Source organism: Bos javanicus, chromosome 10, assembly GCF_032452875.1.
Source record: "Bos javanicus breed banteng chromosome 10, ARS-OSU_banteng_1.0, whole genome shotgun sequence".
Classification (NCBI taxonomy): domain Eukaryota; kingdom Metazoa; phylum Chordata; class Mammalia; order Artiodactyla; family Bovidae; genus Bos; species Bos javanicus.
Window position 1 is genome coordinate 78,457,322 of NC_083877.1, and position 21,673 is coordinate 78,478,994.

Consider the following 21,673-nt stretch of genomic DNA (forward strand, 5'->3'; position numbering starts at 1 on the left):
TATGAGTTAATAACATGTATCACATATATGTAAAATCTTAAGAATTAGAAAAGGAATTTCATATGATGCTATTATAGTGAGCTCACATATAGCTAATAGTAAGCACTCTTAATCCCCTGTTTTATTTGTCAAAAGTTAAAAATTGATATGATATTCAAAAGAAACTGATATTTATCTAAATGTTTGCCCATTGTGTATGTGGCCTACTAATATAACACTTAAGATTTTTGATCTAATGGTACCATTTGGTAGTTGTTAAATATCCATTTGGTCAATATGTCTTGGGCACTTGGTACTCTAATATTTAATCACGGTGAAAAGATAAATAACTTATCATCCTTAAGAGACTTAGGCATAGCCAATTAATCACTTTTAATGCTGCCACCATAAATGCAAGTTGGAAATTTTGCTGAATTTTAAAAATACACAGTGAAACCTCCTTCAAAATTAGCCACTTCTTCTATCTCAATCCCGTGTGTCCTAACAGCAATGGTAACTGCTAAATTAATCAAAATGACATAAATCACTGTACTGGAATGTCCCAATATTCAGTAACTACTTTGAGGCTAATATTAAGTCATTTTAAAATTTTACACACCTCCAATTTATTTCTATTTAACAATATATGAAGCACTAATTTCTGCACTCTTTCCTCTCCTTGCCTCTTCTGCCTTCTTAATTTTACTTTTTGTTGTTGTTTATTTTTCTGTATGTGTGCACACATGAGTGCACATGGATGAGGGTGTGTCTGTATGTTTGTGTCTTTTATTCCAAACAAGCCATCTTCTTTGTTCTCTAACACTGCTATATACTGGGTAGCATTTTTTTGTTATTATTTCACTAAGAATAATCAGAGGGGCTTGGAAGTGTTGGTTATATGCCTATTTCAAAAGCAAGGCAAACTAAAATTATTTAGTCAGAAAAATATGACTTTATGTATCTTGATGATATATCAGTAGCATTCCTCACTGTCTACCTGTGAGGCATCATATTTTAATTTTGAAGGGGACATAGATCCATTATTGTTGAGACTGGACTATAACTCAGATTAAAGAGAAGGTGCAGTTAGACATAACTTTTTGGAAATGACTGATAGTGAAATAAAGATTAAATAGCATCCATAACTGTAGCACCATCTGCTATAAACTGGATTATATGTGCAAGTACACCTGTGTTGATCTTGAAGTTAAGCTTTTGGATGTATAGAACTTCAAGTTGTAATTATATGTTTATTGTTTTTAAGTGTATATACAGTATGATTATGTATATATGCATAAATACATTTAAGAACAAAATATACATTTTAGGGTTCACCCCATTTACTTGGATATGAGTAAAGCCTTAAATCATAAAGTGTGTTTGGGAAAGAAAGGCAAATTTCATAATTCTTAAGTATCTTTTTTCCATATTTCTGCAAAATAGAAAGTTTTAAAGTGAATCTGTAGGGAATTATAAGAATAGTTATGGTATTTATTTTCTCTAACACTTTGGGGAGAAAAGATGCTTTAATTAAATATTCTCTTCCTAGTCACGGTTTATTGAGCATGTATTCTTGCACTGTACAAAGATCTTTGATGTTTTGAGATGTTTGCCAAAGGCAGTGAGGAATGTATAATGCTATGATCTTATTTTTAAAAGGAAAAAGGAAAACTGAAAAGAGAACAAGTTGCTTTTTCAATTCATTTTCTGATGTTTACATGTAGCTCCATCGAAAGCTGGAGGAGCTCAGAGATCACCTAGAAGGCAATGTGAAAGGATACTCTCTCAGAGTAAATGTACGATTTCACTCGGTGATTTTTTTTTTTTTCCCTAAACTTCTGCTGACTGGTAATTCCAAATCAGATTGGTTTGTCCTCTCATCTCCATTTTTTTTACTTTCTGTCTCTTTCTCCCTATCTCTTTCTTTCTTTTTGAGCTGTAGCTTCATGCTCACATTTATGAAATAAAGATTAAACTGGCAGGGTAGATGACCTTTAAGCCACACTAACATTGCATTTGATTTAATAGCATTCTGGCTCCAATGCAAATTAAAAACTTTTTTTTCCCCAAAAATCTGTGTTTCTTGCACAATTGTATATTTTTCTGAGGATCTTTTCATGAGACTTCACTTGGAACTTTTCCATTGACTGTGTCTTCTGTCCCTTGTTAGATGTGTCAGCAGGATTCTAAATTATGTGCTGGCTTCAAGTGAGAGAACCTTGATGATTCCGTTTCAGTTGTCAAGGAAAATATTCAATATTAGAGTCTCATTATGGATAATCTGGAAAGTAGATAGGTCTATTCTGAGTTAATAGTCTTCTCTTAACTCAGACTCTTTGGGAATAACTAAGATACTATTTTTTGTTTCTAAAAATAAAATTAGACAGTAAGAATCTTCACTACGAACACTATTATGTAACATCTTACAAATACTTGAGATAATGGCTAATCTCATGACCCAGGACAACACTTTGAAGGAGAACAATACCTTATAGTCACTCAGTGCTGTCCATACATCGTATAGGCATACTAACATAATATTTTTGTGACTGATTAGTTCAGACTCAGAATGCTTGGTCCTTCTCCTGAGTATATCTTTTTAAGGTAAATAGAATTAAAATCTCTGAAATGGTATAAGGTATAAATGCAATAGAAGAAAAACAAAAATACTGCAGTAAATAATTTCTGGCTCTATTTAACTTTGATCTCCTCTTTCTGGGGCTTTAAAAAGAAGTTCGTAAGAATCTTAGGTCTGATTTACTTCTCTCAAGATTATTGCCATACTTTTAATTCATATTGCTATTATAGTTATGAGGGATAGAATAAAAAATAATAGTGCTATGATAATTCTCCAGTTTCTCAGCTTTGTTTTTATGTACTCTATATATTATGTGTATTTCTTCATTAAATTTTTGATTACTAAGGTTCAGTTTTTAGTAATATCAATCATTAAATACTGATAGCTAAACAGAGGAGGAAATTAATATGTATCCTATTTTTCTACTTCTTTCTTTTGAGCCAGTCTTTCTTTTCAGTCATATTCTTAGAGAATTTGAAAAATCATCCACAGTCATCCCCAGATTCTATTCCACTGTTTTAAGCAATTAAAAGATTTTTATTAATTTTATAATTTAAAAAGTCTAGATAACATCTGGATATCATTCTAGAAATTCCTAAAATGTGTCTCATAATATATGTATATAGTGCCATATTCTTCCCTAACCAGTCACAGGAAGTGATATTATTTTTCTTTCAGTGAAACCAAGACCAGAAGAAGGTTAGACTTGCTGAGGTCTATATGGTAGGGTGTTCATGTTAGATTCGGGTTAATGAAAGCTCTGTGCTTTGAAAATTGGGTTCTCATGCCACTCCAGTTTCTTCAGTACCTATACTGCAAGGAGGAGTACATAGTAACTAGTCTCAGTGTCCTCGCCTTTTGTTTAATTTCACTGTGTCACACTTTGTTCTACCTTTTTTCTGAAAAGACTGAATATAAAGTATATCATCCTAAGATTCCTGTTAACTGGAATAGTAGGAAAAATTTAAAAAAAAAAATTGTCAAAAGGCAAATAATAGAATCTTATCTACAGAGTTCAGCTAAGAAAAGATACAAATCAAATCTTGGCTGAATGTTCAGGTTTTCTCCTTTCCTGTTAATTCCCCCAGAATGCTTTAAAATAATGGCTTCCTAGGTGTCTCAGTGGTAAAGAATTCACCTGCCAATGTAGGAGCTGCAGGAGACACAGGTTCAATCCGTGGGTCAGGAAGATGGAGGAGGTAATGGCAACCCACTCCAGTATTCTTGCTGGGAGAATCCCATGGACAGATGAACCTGATAGTCTATAGTCCATGGAGCTGCAAACGAGTCAGCCATGTCTCAGCACGCCTTAAAATATGCCTTGTGTGTTAAAACTGCTACTTAGATGTAGAATAAAGTTATTCTCAGTACCATAGGCTGTATCAACAGATTTTGATTCTAAAATGAGATAAATTGGCATATAGTGACCATTTCATTTTGTGGAAATTTATTATTTCCACAGAAAAGCAAGTATATGAGTGCTTTTTAATTCATTGAAACATTGCTAAATATTTCAGAGAGGTGAAAGATTCAGAACCATGTTGCCACTTAAATATCTAATAGTTGAAGAAGGTAAGATCATTCAGAAGTTTGGGATAAGGATTTAATTAAATCAATGCTTCAACTGATATCATCTATATGATATATTATGTTTTTTAGAGGAAAGAACCCTGCATTTTTATTTATCACATATAATCAATGATATAAAGTTGAATATTATATTAAGCAATTATTTTTAGAATAGTGTTGTTTTTATTTCTCATGTGAAAACATACTTTTTTATTTTACATGGATTCTTCAATAGCAGAAAGTAGGATGCACTTGATTCTTGTAAATTAAGAATGTATTATCTTTTTCTGTACTTTATACAGAGCTTAAGTATTCTGAACCCTAAATTGGTTTTTAGTAATTTTAATAATAATAAAATTATCATCTTGGTCCCTGGAAACAAGCTTAAATGTTAAAACATTTAGAAGAAAAATAGATAAGTGCTTATGAAATAAAGTAAAAAAAGAAATGAGAGGAATAAAAATACCTCAAAGCCACAAATTTTGAATTTAAATCAGTCTATATAATACCCTGGTAAATTTCCATTCATCTACAAATATATACAGATAGGTTTGCAGTAATCAAATATGTTAATTTTTTGAAAGACTTTAACAAACAGTAAAGGGAAGATGACTTATGAAAACAGATTACTGGCACATCAGTGAACTAAGAAGAAAGGTGATGAAGTAGAAGGAATATGATGAATACTTGCTATGCTAACAACAACAAAAAAAGATGGTATTATTTGAAGTGGAAAAAGTTAAGGGAGTTATCACATAAAATAAGACTATTTTTATTAAGAAAAATGTTTGAATCAAGTCAGAAAGCAATGTCTTTTGAAGAATAGTTTTTCAATGTTTAGTAATTTCCTGAATACTGAAATAAGACTAGTATGAAATAGGATAACAAATAATGAATTAGATAATTGTGATTTTACAGGCCTTTAAGATCAGTGTTTTGATTTCCAGCTTTAGTTCTAAACTAATACTTCTTTATATGTTGATGAATTGTCTTCAGGATATTTGCACTTTTCTGTTCATTAAATTAATGCTATAACTCAGGAGTCAACAAACTACAGCCCTTGGGCCAAATCCTGTTTCTCTTTTGTGGGTGCATGACCTAGGAATGATTTTTGTATTTTTAAATGGTAGGGGGGGAAATCAAAAGAATATTTCATTTTAGCATGTGGAACATTATATGAAACTAAAATTTCACTGTCCAGAAATAAAGTTTTACTGAAACACAGCCACACCCTTTCATTGTATGTAATCTGTGGTTGCTTTTGCACCACAACAGCAGAGTTGAATAATTGCAGCAAAGACAGTATGGCACAGAAAGCCTAAACTGTGTAGTACTGTCTCCCTGTTTGCCAAGACCTGCTAAAACTGGTTAGTGTGTCAAGATGACACTGACAAAGAGATTGTTATAATAGAGGCTGTGTGAAATTATTTTACAAGTTGAGAAAAGGAGAGTTCCATGCAGATCATTCTGCATGGAAGCATGCACTGAAAAGAGTTGATCCCCTGAAATTTCCTACCTTTACATTTTTATTCTTCCTTTTTATATTATTTTTTCCAGCTGCTCTCTCTTTACATACCAAACACACACACCTGCACACTAAGTAAACTCACCACGAAATTACATTAAACCCTTCAAATATAGAACTGTCTTATGCATAAAGTACAGATTATTAATTCCTCTTCTCTGGGCAGGGGCGTGGGTGTGGGGCAGGGTACCCTTACAGAGATTTAAAGATAAATTGCATTCTTGCTCTTTGAACTGTTTTAAAATGTATTTTTAGAGTATTTTTGCTGCACACATTGCATTTTTCTGTTTATTACTTCCTTGTATCTTAGTAAAGATATTTCCTCTGAAAACCATGATCAACTTTTGATTTCTGCTAAATTTCCTATTTGACCCCACATAAAATCGTAAGTTCTATAGGAAATTTCATACAACTAGGAAAGACACTCTAATGTGATCAAGTAATACATCATGTCTTAATATAGCATTTAAAAATGCTTAAGTGTTTACATTGAATTAACCTGCTTTGATTGAGATGAGGAAAAACAGCTGGACCATTAGTCCTTAGATGAATAATCTTTTTTTTTTTTTTTTAGATGAATAATCTTTAAGTAGCTTTTACATGAGTAAACATCAATTTGTTTATGTACTCTTTCTTTGAGCAAATTTCAATGTTTTTTGGTTCTTGTATGTAGAACATTCTTTGGGCCTCCTAAGTCTTCCTTCTTTGACATTTACTCACATTAATAATAGGCATTTATTTACTATTTAATTTATAACATGTAACATCCTGAGCATCTTGGTAGGTAATGTTTTATAATATGACCAGGTTACAATAATGATAAAGATGGCAGTAAACAAATTTTAAGATTATCTCTTTAGAAAACAGGCTAATTTTGCTTTTGCTTTATTAGCATTTGCTTAACATGTAAAGTGAATTAATTCAATCCTGAAGTTTCAGTTCTACTGAAAAATAGCAAAAACCTTTCTTGTGCTTTGAACCATCTAATACTTGTAAAATTGCCTACAGTGAAGTGGAAGTGACACATCTGTGAGGGATTTAATGCTTATTATGGAATTGCCCTTCTCAGAATTGACTTTAATACAAAAATATGGTATTAACAAAAGATCTCCTTGACAAGTAAATTTCCCTAGTAATTGAAAATGGAGCAGTGAGAAGGAAAAAAAGACAAGATTCAAACTATTTTGAAAAGATAAAGTTTTTCAGTCTTATGGGTATAGTTATAGGAACAGAACAAACATGCTGAGGAAGGGTTTCTTAGAACTAATATCCTGCTAAAGAAAATTAGATGTGTATATGGCCGAAAGAAAGGTTAAATTTCTTAATATGTATAGAATTGATCATATTTAGAAACTACCTCTTAGTAACTCATTAATTGCAGTGATACATTTTATCACAAATCTTTGTGATGATAAATGTAAAGCTTTCAGAATATTAATTCACACAATTCAGTTTTTTGAGGATAGGAAAAAAGACTGTATTCACTCATTCAACAAACCATTGTTGAGTGCCTACTATTATATTCCACTGTGCTGGGTGCTAGAAATATACTAAAAGAACAAATCAGATAATGACATTTCTGATTTCTCCACTGTGCCGTCTTCTTCTGTTCTTTATTTTCCCACCCTAACTTTGTATTTTAGAACTTCATAAAGAGTATGTAGTTAGAAAATACATACTTAAGTATTTAACTCACATGGCATTGTGACAGGATTATGAAAGAAGCCACAATATTTAACATGGCATGTGACAACCTAGAAAGTAACAAGAGGGCAGAAAATTAGCAAGTTAATGTCATGAAAAAGTCACCAAAAAGGCAATGAAACATTCTGATAAAAGATGGGTCTAAAGAGTTTTATGTTCAGGTTTTTAAATGTCTTTTTGTTATTGCCATTGGCTTGTTTGTTTATTTCGATTCAGTACTCCAGAATGGATTCAGTAATGAGAATGGAATAGTAGGAAAAGGAAATCGGAATCAGAATACTGAGCTGGCTTTGACACCCTCTTTAAAGAGTGATATGAAAATGTACAGTAGAGACATTCTATAAATAATCTCACATGTCATCTGGCAATGTTATGACAGTGTGATCAGTGTAGTACCACAGGAAAAAAGTAACCAGTGTTCCACTTTCCTATTAACCCTACCTGAGCATCTTCTCAGCAAGACCAGACCAGATTCTAACTGGGGTAGTCCTCTCCGTCATGGATATTTTTTTAAGCCAGGTATTTTTTTATCACAAGGTTCTCCTCAAATAGTATGAACCTTGCAATTTCAAGCCTAAGTGTCTGTTTTTAAGACTGTTTTATTATCTGGCAAATGTGTTGGTGATGAAGCCTCCTAAACTTCTGAGACACTTCCTGTGCTGTAACTTCCTCTTTAACAGTGTTTTCTTTTCCCCACTGCAAAACCAGGCTCGGCTTCCCTCGTGCTCATCTACCTATAGTGTATCTGAGGTATACTTTGCACGTGTTTTCTTACATGGTCAACAACATGCTCGCCCTCACCATTCTTCTTATTTTATTTTCCTTTTGCCTTAATTTATTTTGCCTTGCACTTTGCACTTGGCTGAAAGGGATGACGATACCAAAGGGAAATAGCTAGCTGTTTTAAGGGGAAATTTGTATATTTTCATACAGTACTTTTTTCTGGCAGTCACTGTATCATATTGAAATGGTTAAAGCCTAAACAGCCAACTTGATTGTTGCCACCTTAATTCCATAAAGATTCCTTTGAACTGGGTAATTTGTTATTAAACCCTTATTGGCTCTGACAAAGATTCCAGTTTGCAGACTTGTATAGGTCTGTCTCTGGTAGCTGACGATTTACAATGAATTAGTGAAATCTTGTCCCGTTAATCATAGAGGAAAGCATCCAAATTGATGATTAAATGAGAATTTCATATGATTCCCCTATTTTTATGTAAAATAGATTTTAAAAAACTGATTAGGTTATTCAGGAAAATAGTCTCCTTGATGCTTGTATAAGGTTCGTACAACCTACGGCTTCCCAGGTGCCTCAGTGGTAAAGAATCTGCCTGCCAGTGTGGAAGACTCAGAAGATGCAGGTTTGACCCCTGGGTTGGGAAGGTCTTCTAGAAGAGGAAATGGCAATCCACTCCAGTATTCTTGCCTGGAGAATCCCATCAACAGAGGAGCCTGGCACACCACAGTCCATGGTGTCACAAAGAGTCAGACACAACTGAGAACACACATATAGCATCTTAAAATCTAGAAAAGCTTATCACTCATGAGATCCATGTTCTTTTAACAGAGTACTTTATGTGAACTTTGACCTATGTTCTTTCCCTTTTTAGAGATTTAATTTCTTACTCTTATTGTGTTAAACCATAGCATAAATGGGTTTTTTAGTTATATAAGCCACAGTCACAGAAATATTAACAGACTTTGAATATCCTTTAAGCCTACTGTTCAAAGCAGGGGCACTGTTGAGTAGCTAAGAGAAAAGAGCATATGTACCTCAAAATATGATTAGTAAATAACAGGACTTTAATAGCCTGTGAATTTTTAAGATCTTAACTTTTTACTTTGCAGACATAACCTATTTCTACATATATTTACTTTGTGCAGGCTACTGTAGTTAGTATATGCAGGCCAGTATTGTCAACTTAATTCTGATTGCAGAAATATTATGTCTGAATGTCATGCAAAAAACAGAAAGATGGCACTATCTAAAATACCGGGTAATGTATACAGAACCACAAGCAGAAAATCATCCTTTGACTTTAAAACTTTATAAATAGCCTTGCAAAGAACTGCATTGCTAAACCCGTAGCTTCACAAAGATTAATTTATTGAGTCAGTAGAATTACAGCCATCTTCTTTAATTTTTTCCTTTGCAAATTGCAGCTATTACAGATTTTTTTTTCCTTCGTAACACTGATTTTTGGAGAATTGATTTTTTTCTTAAAATGTGTATTTGTAGAGAGAAAGTAATGAAAAGCAAATGAATTACTTGTGATATTAGTAAAGACTTTTGAAAGAGAAGATTGGTACCATCTCATCACCGCATTTCCCATAGGTCTTAATTCCCCAGGATTATGATTCCTAGTGTAAAAAATATATAACCCATTTCTTTCTGCCACTTCATCCAGGCAATTCTCCATTTCCCATGAGAGTATTTAAGAAGTCTACCATTGGCATCATCTCCAGTCACAGCCTACAGCATCCATCAGGGTATCACTTTCTCTGTGACAGCATGTGTGCAGGAGGGCTCTCAGGTTGGAATGCAAAACTGGTTTCTGGGGGGATGGGATTGTGTATGCTGTGGCCTTTGCTCCATAGCACTCAGCTCTTAAATGAGTTCTGGCTTCACTTGGATTTGTTTTTTCCATTATGACACATGAGATTTATTTACTTGCCATGAAGTGTGTTACTCCTTTTGTCATTTGTGGCAGGGTTTCTACATTTCTGTACTCAGTGCCCCATCTCTGTGGACTTCATAGGTTTTATGTTTCTCTTACTATGTGACAACCTGATAAATGTTCATCTCCTTTATCTCATCTCAATCTCCACTACAGTTCTGTTTGGAGAAGATATTATTGTCACCTCATTTTGCAGATAAGGAAACTGAGGCTCAAAGAGGTTAAATATCTTGCCCAAAGTCATAAAAGCTGCCAGATGAGTAGCAGAAAATTATTTCATCTTAAATACAGTGCTTTTCAATTTTCAGGATTATTAAAAGTCATCAACTCTCTGAATGGCATGCAGTAGTCTTTTATTTTCACAGTATATATTTACTTGGTTCAGGTTGATTATGTAGTTTTGGATTTTGTCGTATCAGAAGGTACAGGTGTATCTATATAATATAAAACTTGAGTTTAAGGAAGTATTAGAAAGCCATTCCTTTCTGTAATTTCTTATTTTTCTTGTATTTATTCATTTAATAAATATTTGTTGAGCACCTACTATGCTCTGCATAAATACAATCTTCTAGCTATTTCTTCATCTTTGAAATTGGCTTGACACTTAAAATGCATAAAATATTATGAATGTAATGAGATTGGTGGCTTCAGTTGTACACTATTATTCATCCCTTCAAGTCAAGTTAAAAAAGGGGAGATGGAGCAGGGGGAACTCACTTCCAGATTTCTAACTTAACATTCAATTTTGTTCCTGCAGTGTTCATTTTTTAAAAATCCTTTGAAAAAAAGTGCTTTAGAATTCCCTTAGCTTACACCAAAGCCAAAATTAGTACTGTTTCTTGGTAGAAATGGTATTCTTTCTGACCTATTTGGAAAACTGAAGTATATACTAGATATAACTCTTTTATCTAAACACCCCCCCCAAAAATTGAACCCTGTAAAATCTTATTTTTAGTATCTTAGATTTCCCAGTAGCGAGATTCATTTAGATATTTGAGATTTTGAAGCTAAATTGATTTTTCCCGTTCAGTGGACAGAGACTGAAGCTTAATTCTTGTTACTTAATGCTTAAGAACTTTTAAGGAACTTCCTTGGTGGTCCAGTGGTTAAGACTCCACACTGCCACTGCAGGAGGCACCAGTTCAATCCCATCCTTAGGGAAGTAAGATCTCACACACTGTGCAGCAAAAAAAAAAAAAAGAACCTACCTAGAGAAAAGGTGACATTTTTAAGTTGTAACCTGCTAATATGCAAAACAGTTGCTGTTGGAACTCTTAACCCACTATTAGCATACTAATTCTGATCTAAACAAATCTTGATTGACAATTTGGAGTTCTGTTGGACAATGAAGCTCCACATACTTCTGGATCAATCTCATAATCAACCATATTTATTATTATGATCGTCACCATCCATCATCATTATTATTACTTCTACTTATGATATTTTTCCAGTAGTCATGTATGGATGTGAGAGTTGGACTATAAAGAAAGCTGAGCACTGAAGAATTGATGTTTTTGATCTGTGGTGTTGGAGAAGACTCTTGAGAGTCCCTTGGACAGCAAGGAGTCCAACCAGTCCATCCTAAAGGAGATCAGTCCTGAATATTCATTGGAAGGACTGATGTTGAAGCTGAAACTCCAATACTTTGGCCACCTGATGCGAAGAACTGACTCATTTGAAAAGACCCTGATGCTGGGAAAGATTGAAGGCCGGAGGAGAAGGGGACGACAGAGGCTGAGATGGTTGGATGGCATCACCGACTCAATGGACATGAGTTTGAGTAAACTCTGGGAGTTGGTGATGGACAGGGAGGCCTGGCGTGCTGCAGTCCATGGGGTTACAAAGAGTCAGACACAACTGAGTGACTGAACTGACTGACTGACTGACTGATGATGTAGTACTTACTTTGGTCAGGGATCATTCTAGGAGCTTCATGTATGTTACCATTACATCACTATATAGTAACTACCTTGGCACCATCTCCTGTTTACAGACCATATCTCTTTCCAGAGTTATAAGCACCTTATATACAACTCAACCCCCAAATCTGTACCTTTACCCACTAATCTAATATATGACACTACCTAATCACTCAAAAACTAGAAACCTGGGAGTTATATCCCTTATAACCAATCAGATCTAAGTCTTAAAGATTCTGCCTCTTTTGTTTCTTTAGAATTTATGCCCCTTCTCTCCAAAGCCACTTTCAATTATTTAGTTGAATTTTTTAATCTGGATTATTAGATCAATATCCAGACTAGTTCCTCTACCCTCATCATTTATTCCACAGATATCACTAATCCATCTTTGCACACATAACAGAATGAACTTTTTAAAATGTTAATGTAATAATGTTATTCCACTACTTGAAATCTTTCCGTGGCTCTCCATAACCCTTAGGAGGGCTTCCCTGGTGGCCCAGGTGGTAAAAAAAATCTGCCTGCAGTGCAGGAGACCTGGGTTTGATCCCTGGGTTAGGCAGATCCCTAGGAGAAGGAAATGGCTCTCCTCTCCAGTACTCTTGCCTGAAGAATCCTATACACAGAGGAACCTGGTGGGCTACAGTCCATGGTGTCACAAAGAATACGACATGACTGAGGGAGTAACACTTGAAACCCTCATGAACTGGTCTCTTATCTACCTCATCAATGACTCTTACCACTCCCTGTCATGGTTAAAACTAGCTTCAGCCATGCTTTCTGTCGTTCCCTAGTTGGCAGGATCCCTCGCATCTATGAATTATGCTGACCTTTTTCTCTGACCTTCTTATCTTTTCTTCACCCAAATTATAATTGTCCCTTAAAACTGTGTTCCTACATCCCAGCTCCAAGAAATCATTCCTGATAACCTTCCCCTATCTCCCACCCCCAACTGAGTTAGGAGCATCTATTACATATTCCCATAGCAGTTTGTACTAAATTCTGTTGTAGTACTTATCATGATATATTGTAACTGTTAAGTTTTACTTTGTGAACTCCTAGAGACCAGAGGCTGCTTTATTTTTAACCTATCATCCACAGGCTAGATTAGTTTGGGGCAAACAGTAAACAATAAATATAGGTTGAATGAATGACATTAATTATGCCCTAATTGCTATATCTATAATATTCACTTTGTTATTAGATTATTAAACTCAGTTGGGTAAAGACATTGATTTACCTTCTTTATCTAGCACACAATAAGCATTTAATAAACACATATTAACCAACTCATGAATTATAACCCATTATCGAGTATCTCATTATATGTGTATCAGATGTTCCTAAGATTTGTATGCATTTTTATAATTCCCCTGAAGCATATATTAATTTAGGTCAATGCTTTTAAACTATTTTAATTCTATACCTCCTGAATGTTCCTACAGTCTACTCTTAATATTTCATTTTTAAATAAATCATAGGGGTTACTGGCAAAATTTTTCTTCAGTGTAGGCTCAAACAATATCAAACAATCATCTCCATCTCTCAACTTTAATTCCTTGTTGACCTTGAATGTAGGAGGATGAAAGAGTCTCATAAACTGCATTTGACTTTCTTGCCCTACTGTTGAAACTCGAAGTTTACATAGAGCAATGCAGCTTTGTTCTCTGTGACCCCAATCAGTCTCCTTGACATCCTGTTTGAAAAAAACTGTGAACTAAAAGTCTGAAAAATCACACTCTTATAAATCCAGATGGGAATCAGAATTGGTACACAAACAAAAAGAAAGCTGATGTTTATTGTTAAGTCAGTAAGTATTTCTTAGTTAACTTTCAACAAAATTGTAGTCAGAATCTAATGTTGATTGATAAATAAGTTGTATTCAGGCCTCTGATTAAAGCTTCTTCATCTGTTACCAAGACACAAAGGGAATATGGGCAGGCAATTTAAATCGAAAGGAGGCTCAAAATCTAAATTCCCAATAACTTTTTTTTTACTCTGTATCTGATATTGAGGAAAATTGACATCAAAGAGATTTTTACTGCTCATTGGGCGAATGTCTATCGTTCTTTTCCTTCATGTGTCCTTATGCACCACAGGTCAGCATTGCATCTCCATTTTTCCTTTTCTTTATTAATCCAATTATCTGTTCTGCATAGGAGATAATACCAATGGATGCTTGCACCGCTTCTTGTACATTACAGAGATTTAATGAATATTAAACAGTTCGTGGGCATACTGTGATGTGGTTCAGAGCTTTACACACATTTGGTTTACTACCAATCCTAGTCTAATTTTTAAAGGTTCAGATAAATATCTTCTTGACTACTAGCAATGTCAATTTTCTTTTATATGTTTACAAAAATATGCATTTGGATACAATGGAATATATAGCCTGGACTTTAGAATGAATAGAATTATCAGTTTTTTCTAGTCACCTTGTTTTTCCCCTTTGAAAAGCACATCCCTTTCTCAACCAGAGTTCCTCATCTAAACCAGTGCAAGAAGTGATTTGTTTGGCTGTTGTCTCAAGCTGCTCTGAAGATGGTGCTCTTCTAGATTCATAAAAGAGAAGTTAATTCATTATATACAGTGGGTGTACTAGTATATCAGGGCTTAATTCTCTGCCAGAATTGAAAAAGATATAGTAATTCTTTCTTTCATTCTTAAGTATTTCAGTGCTTCTTGAAGCCATTTGTTATTTAAAGCTGTACTTAAAATTTCTTCTTTGGGAATTCTCCCTATTGCCTTATTTTTTGAATACTGAAATCTCTATATAGCCTAATGTTTACCATGTGAACTTAAGAGCTGAGAGTATGAGGCATGTTTTTATCATAAAACATGTTTTTTTTGAAATAGACTTTTCATTTTTCTGAAAGAATCAAGAGCTTTAACCAGCTTCTTAACATATTCCAAAGACGGTCATGCTTTGGCGGAAATTAGTATTTTACTGGTTGTCTCACAGTGCTTAAAAGTGAGCTAAAAAGTGAGATTGGGCTAGATTTGAATCCCAGCCCTAGATGTGAATCACAGTCCTAGATTTGATACCCTGTGCTGCCTCTTACTAGCTTTGTAATCTTAAGCACTTGATTGTTAAGTACTTCGTATTTTTATAAAATGGGAATGATATCACCTTAAGGATTGAATTGGTTAAGTCTGCTTGGTGCAGTGCACGATATGCATAAGTACTCAGTAAATATAAGTTTTATTATTATCAATACCGATTATCATATTAAAGGCCCAAACATAAAGTTATTTTAGTTTGAACTAACTCTGTCAGACATGTGCTACATCTGTCACAGAGTAAAATGTGTCTTGTTCTATTATGGTTATTAGCTACAATCTGACTGAAAAATCAAGTATTATTAGCTTCACTATCAATTTGATGCAAGTTAATGTCAACACTTGTACCATGCCTGCCTTCTTTTTCTTAGTCATTGTCAAGTATATTGAATATGATATATATGAACATATATCTATGAAATATATACTTTTTAATTCAATGAGTTGACTATCTTCTCCAATATTTATCTTTTTTTTTTCTCCAAAATCACTTTCGTATTTAGTGGCTGCATTATTTATGCACATAGACCTCACCTCACAGAAGAGTATCACTAGAAAGAATAATGCTTTTTTATTATAATTATTATTTTAGGGTAGGAAAAGTTTTCCTTGACCCTTTTAGGGCCCCTAATTGGATCTGAAAATTAGACTGATAAAGATTAACAGGAAAAAGCATACAAATTTATTTAATATAAATTTCACAAGGAAATGAAGACCCAAAGAAATTGTTAAATCCGATGTTATGCTGGGGCATCCCAGGTGGCACTAGTGGTAAAGAATCTGCCTGCCAGTGCATGAGACATGAGAGACACAGGTTCAATCCCTAGGTCAGGAAGATCCCATGGAGGAGGGTATGGCAACCCACTCCAGTATTCATGCCTGGAGAATCTCATGGACAGTTGTTCTGCTAGGTTTGATGGAGAGGAACGGTCATGGAGAAATATGATGGGACACAAAGTATGTATGAACTGAGGATAGTAAACTGAAAGAACTTAGTAAGACCTGTTCATTCTTATTCTTCTTGGTGTCCTTCTGTCTTGGAAAAAACAGCGCTTCTTTCTTCAGGGTATAAAGAGGACACCTCTCATTTGAGGGTCTTGTGACCTTTTTGAGGAGCAGGGAAAGGACAGGAGACCTTGCTTTCGCCATTTTCTTATCCTTCAGTTTATTCAAGGTGCCATGTTTACAGGTAGCTCATCCTAAACACCATCATTGTATTGTCCTTGAATTTCATTAGAATGCCACTGTATGTCATACTCTAGAGATAGTCACCAACTTATAAGTGGGGCAAAGCAGTTTCCAGTGAAAACAGCTTTATAAGTGGTTACCACATGTTTAGGCTAGTTCTTAAAAGTTTAACCCTTAATAGGCTGAAATGTAGCTATGGTTTACTGAATTGAGGGTCAAGTAGATATATATGGATTAATGTAGGAATCTATATACTATTTGTAACATTATTGCTGAGAAAATGCTTTTTAACCTCTGACAGAATTCAGTTTACTCCAAAGTATTTTCACCCTGGCAAATTCTGAATGGCATCAGGATCTTACATTCTGTTTTCTTCTTGCAGCAGCTTAAAATAGAACATCTTCTTTAAAATACACATTGTTGTGGAAAGTAAAAGTGGGAGGGAGCTAGCAATTTGGGGCAAGGATGTTTCCGTAGCATCATAAATCAGTGTTTGCTGAATGAATTTATAAACTGAATGTTTATATCAGGAGTTTATGTCTATATAGTTACATTTCAATAAACTTTCTATGGCATGTATTATTATATCTAATTTCCCTTTCTAGTGAATGCTGATATTTCTGACTTAATAAAAACCTTCTGTGTCCTTAGTATCTTGTAAGTAAGAGACAGGTCTTTGAGCCAGCTGAGCAAAATAAAACAAATATGTGACTGTGAATGAAAAGCAGTGATTTCTACTGCATAGTCTGTGCATGAGAGAACTAATTTGTTATGAATGTACCAAACAGTATTTTTAATCCTATTAAAATATTAATGGTATAATTTTAAAGGAGTTGAATTTTGATTATCCAAAAGCAAAATACTTTATAAGAGTATATATTTTGCTTTCTACGTGAAAGTTTAGTCAGAGTGCCAAACGCAGATAAAAAAAATGTGTTGAGCTTGAAAGTATATAATGGATCTTAATACCCTGAATTAATGTAACAATTGGAATCAAAATAATAGTTATTTTTACTTGATTGTTTATAACTGCTAACCCTACCAGTAGATCATGATTGGGCTTTCCTGGTGACTCAGACGGTAAAGAATCTGCCTGCAATGCGGGAGACCTAGGTTCAGTTCCTGGGTTGGGAAGATCCCCTGGAGAAGGGAATGGCAACCAATTCTGCCAGTATTCTTTCCTGGAGAATCCCCATGGACAGAGGAGCCTGGCAGGCTACAGTCCGTGGGGTCACAAAGAGTCTGACACGACTGAGTGACTAAGCACAGCACAGCACAAGTCATGATGAGTCATCAAGTATCTTTGAGCATCTATACTACAAAGTAGATATTACCATATTAGGTATATAGAAAACAGCAAAAAAGTAAATGTGGGGCCTCACTTAAGGAGTTTACAAATTGGAATATTGTCTATCCTTTTCAATCATATTCTGTGTATTCAGGCTGTGGTGTTTGGAAATATTTCTAGAAAAATGTCTTTGGCTTAAAAAGTGAAGCTATTCAGTGGTAGCATAAAAAAATCTATAGGAAAATTACCATTTGGGGGATCTTGTATTCACAAAATAGTCATGGGAAGTTATTTTAAAATTTACCAATTTATTGGTAAGTTCTCAAGAAAGAACTTGCATAGGACAGATTTTCCTAGAATAGATTTGAGTCCTTAGGGTCTTAATTCGGAGAAGGTGATGGCACCCCACTGCAGTACTCTTGCCTGGAAACTCCCGTGGACGGAGGAGCCTGGTAGGCTTCAGTCCACGGGGTTGCTACAAGTCAGACATGACTGAGCGACTTCACTTTCACTTTTCACTTTCATGCATTGGAGAAATAAATGGCAACCTACTGCAGTGTTCTTGCCTGGAGAATCCCAGGGACAGAGGAGCCTGGTGGGCTGCCGTCTATGGGGTCGCACAGAGTCGGACATGACTGAAGTGACTTAGCAGCAGCAGCAGGGTCTTAATTTGTAACTTGAGAGATATGGTACTATTTCTTTAAGCCACATTTTTTCTATACAAAGATGGTATCAGTTATTCTAAGTTGGTGGTAAGGCTTATTTCATTTATTTGCCAAGTACACACCTCTTTGGAAAGGATAAATTAAAAAAAGCTTGATGTTACTCTTTATTTACATTGCTTATGAAGAAGAATGCAGATTTTCAGCCCTTAATGCTGTGCTCTGCCCTGCAATCATCTGACACATTGGAGCTGTGTGGGAAACCCTAGGAGAGAGAGGACTCTAGAAAACATTATAGTTCAAGATGGATAGCATATGCAAAGAAGATACAGTTTATGAAAAAGAATCTGATTTTTTTTTTAAGTCTACTCAGTTGATTTTAAGGGCATGTTTTGAATCCTATGAAATCCGTTCTGATCATACTGATAGTCTTTCACACGTATTTCAGGTACTTACCTGTTTTATCTAATTACACCTCATTTTACAATTGCTGCTATCATTCTCCAAAGTAGATTAATCTGTAGTACTCACAGTTTTGTTAATCCTTTGTCTGTGTCTGTATCTACTATGTCTATTATTCAAGAGTTTTTTAAAATAGTATTATTTTGTCTTCTTACAGAATCTCTCTAAGGAGTTTTCATTTTATTCTCATTTTTAATAAGAGTTACATAATGTGGAATTATAAAGACCCATTGAGAGTTTTTCCACAAGGCACCCTACTAGCATCAATAGGCTAAGCTAGAAATAAAAGTGGATAATATATGGTAATATTCTTTGCATTAGCTTTGAGAAGTTCAACTTGTGTAATTACGTGTATATAACATCAGAGTTTTTCATAAGTATATAAATTTTATCGTATTGACTTTTCTTCAACTTAAATATTTTAGGAACCCAGATTCATATTTAGTTTTTCAGCGAGGTATTTTTTAATCCAGAAATAATTATCAATGCATTGGATGATAAATTAAAATCACACATAGCTTGTGAACTATATGTAGTTATATCATTTTTGAATCTACCTTTTCAAGTCCTTTTGATTTTTTTCAGTGTGAGTTTTGTTACTATAGAAAGCAGATTTATAAAACATAGTGATGTTATTACATAAACTAACATTATTTTTAATATAACAGCTAGATGTGTATTATGATTAGGAAACCTAAATTGCATATATCCCTGGGAATTGAGAGGGGAGAAGAAAGAAGGTATGTTGGTATCAGATGTTTTGCATTAAAAGAAACTTTTTAAAATAAAGAAAAAGAGAAATTAGGGGGCAAGAGAAAATAAAGAGAGAGATGGAGAAAGAAAACAAGCCCTGGTTTTTCTTTCCCTTTTCTGCCTCGGTATTTTAGAAATTGGTCACTTATTCTGACTTTCCCATATTAAACAGTTGCAGAGCGAAAGCAACAACTTATAGAACACGGGTAAATTCAGAAAGACCTTAAGAATATTTTTAAATTCGTGTTCCGTGAAACTCTGAATGGAATTCAGATTCATATGGACTTTTGTAGCCGGAGTTTTCAATTATATTAGCAATTTTCCTTGTTCTATTTCTAGGTCTGCCTTAGGATAAGAAAAGAAGGGTCTATTTTTGAAATTTGTCCTGGCCATTCTGCAGTCAGTATTGCCTACAGTCATAAAAATCAGGCTTGCCGCTTTATTTTTTCCTTTTCTTTCCTCTCTGGCAATTTGCTGCTATCCCAGCACACAACAATTAAATCTAATTCTGTTTGGGCTGCCATGCCTAACTGTTCTTGTTGACAAGCATGGCATGAACTAATGCATGGCTCTTTGAGAACGCTGCTGTGTATATTTGCACTGAAAGAAAAGTTCTGTAGCAAAATGTAGCCCTTTACATTCAGTATTAAAACTACAGTAATTAATGATGAACATCTCTACAGTGCTTGACAGAGAAGGGAATTCCTCAGGAATGAAAGTGAAAACTGAGGGAGAAAAATGATCTTTCACAGTCAGATACTGCTAAATTGGGCTTCCCTGGTGGCTTAGACAGTAAAGAATCCACCTTCAATGCAGGAGACCCAAGTTCAACACTGCTAAATTAGTCATTAGTACTTCTAACTTGAGGAGGTAGGCATCCATTCAAAGAATGCACATGAATGAGAGTGTAGGAAAGAAAAAAATAGGATGCCATTGAGACCTGAAAGAGGTTATAAGAGAAAACGTCAGTTTTTAATCTCAGATATTTGGTTCAAGAGTCTGAAGTAGTTTGGGTGAAAATGAGATTGATTTTAATTGTCTTGCCATCAGATTTCACAGCCTAATCATCCAGTGTTAAATATACCGAATATGACTTAACTCCTTCGTATCCATGACAGTCTCAAACTGTTTTTGTAAACAACTCTTTAATTGCCTTCAGTATTTTAAATGTTTATTGGGAGCACTGGTTTAAGGATCATGTGATCAGCACCTTTTCTCAGTTCCATTAAGCATTCATCTGGTTTCATGTGTGCATTTTTTCTTCATAAGCAAGTGAATTAAACTAGATGCTATTTTTCCAAGTGAAAAAAATCTTCCTTTTTCCTTTTACATTACAGTTTCATCTTGAGAAGATGGGAAGCAAGTGAATGGTCCTAAAATTAGGCATTTCATCTTTAGATTCCCTAATGCCCAGTGTTTCTGTTTTCTGGATGTTTCCAGATAAATATAAGGACAGTAATTGAACCATACAACCGTCAGTTACTCCAACCTTGATGTATAGGTTAGTGAAGTTTGAACAAACAAAAAATGCTAGATGACCAGAAGTTCAGAATCCTGTAAACTGCCTCCTTTAGTTCATTTCCCTTTATACATAGCACATATACCTGTAATCTCTCCAGTTCATCTGCTTTAGAGCCATGTAGCACAGTTCAGTAATTCAAAGGACAAGTCAAAATAACTGGCTTACTTGTTCAACCTTAAATGCCGCCATATAGCAAGGGTCTCATATAGCAAGGATCTCTGTAGCCATTCTCACTACAACAGGTCAGTGATAGTAGCATTTCTAAAGTGTTCATATAGGTACCACTCTTTGAGGCCACCTGTATCACTATCCTTTTAATTATCTATCTTTCAGACATAACTGACCTCTGTTTCAAGGCTTTGGTCTGAAATATTATCCCCATAGAGTTACCTCAGAGAAGGCAATGGCACCCCACTCCAGTGCTCTTGCCTGGAAAATCCCACGGACGGAGCAGCCTGGTGGGCTGCAGTCCATGGGGTTGCTAAGAGTCCGACATGACTGAGTGACTTCATTTTTCACTTTTCACTTTCATACATTGGAGAAGGAAATGGCAACCCACTCCAGTGTTCTTGCCTGGAGAATCCCAGGGACGGGGGAGCCTGGTGGGCTGCCGTCTATGGGGTCGCACAGAGTCAGACACGACTGAAGCAACTTAGCTGCAGCAGAGTTACCTACTTGGGCTTTGCTTTATTGAGTCATTTATCCTGGTAGATGTAGTCATATTATGTCATTGCTTTAATTTTTTTTTTTAATCACTCTGTTAAAAATATCCCACCCATA

The 21,673-nt window shown here is 34.8% G+C and overlaps 1 protein-coding gene across 12 annotated transcripts in view; it reads left to right on the forward strand.

Moving 5' to 3' along the window:
* The window catches only part of GPHN (gephyrin), a 537,169-nt gene that overhangs the window by 353,686 nt on the left and 161,810 nt on the right, over window positions 1–21,673 (forward strand). For 5 of the 12 annotated variants that reach the window (XM_061429172.1, XM_061429169.1, XM_061429174.1 and 2 more), the window contains one exon: window positions 1,704–1,775. The exons of the other annotated variants lie outside the window; for them this stretch is intronic. In XM_061429172.1, the coding sequence (XP_061285156.1) occupies window positions 1,704–1,775 (72 nt within the window). The remainder of the gene's footprint in view (window positions 1–1,703; window positions 1,776–21,673) is intronic. 12 annotated transcript variants of the gene reach the window in all.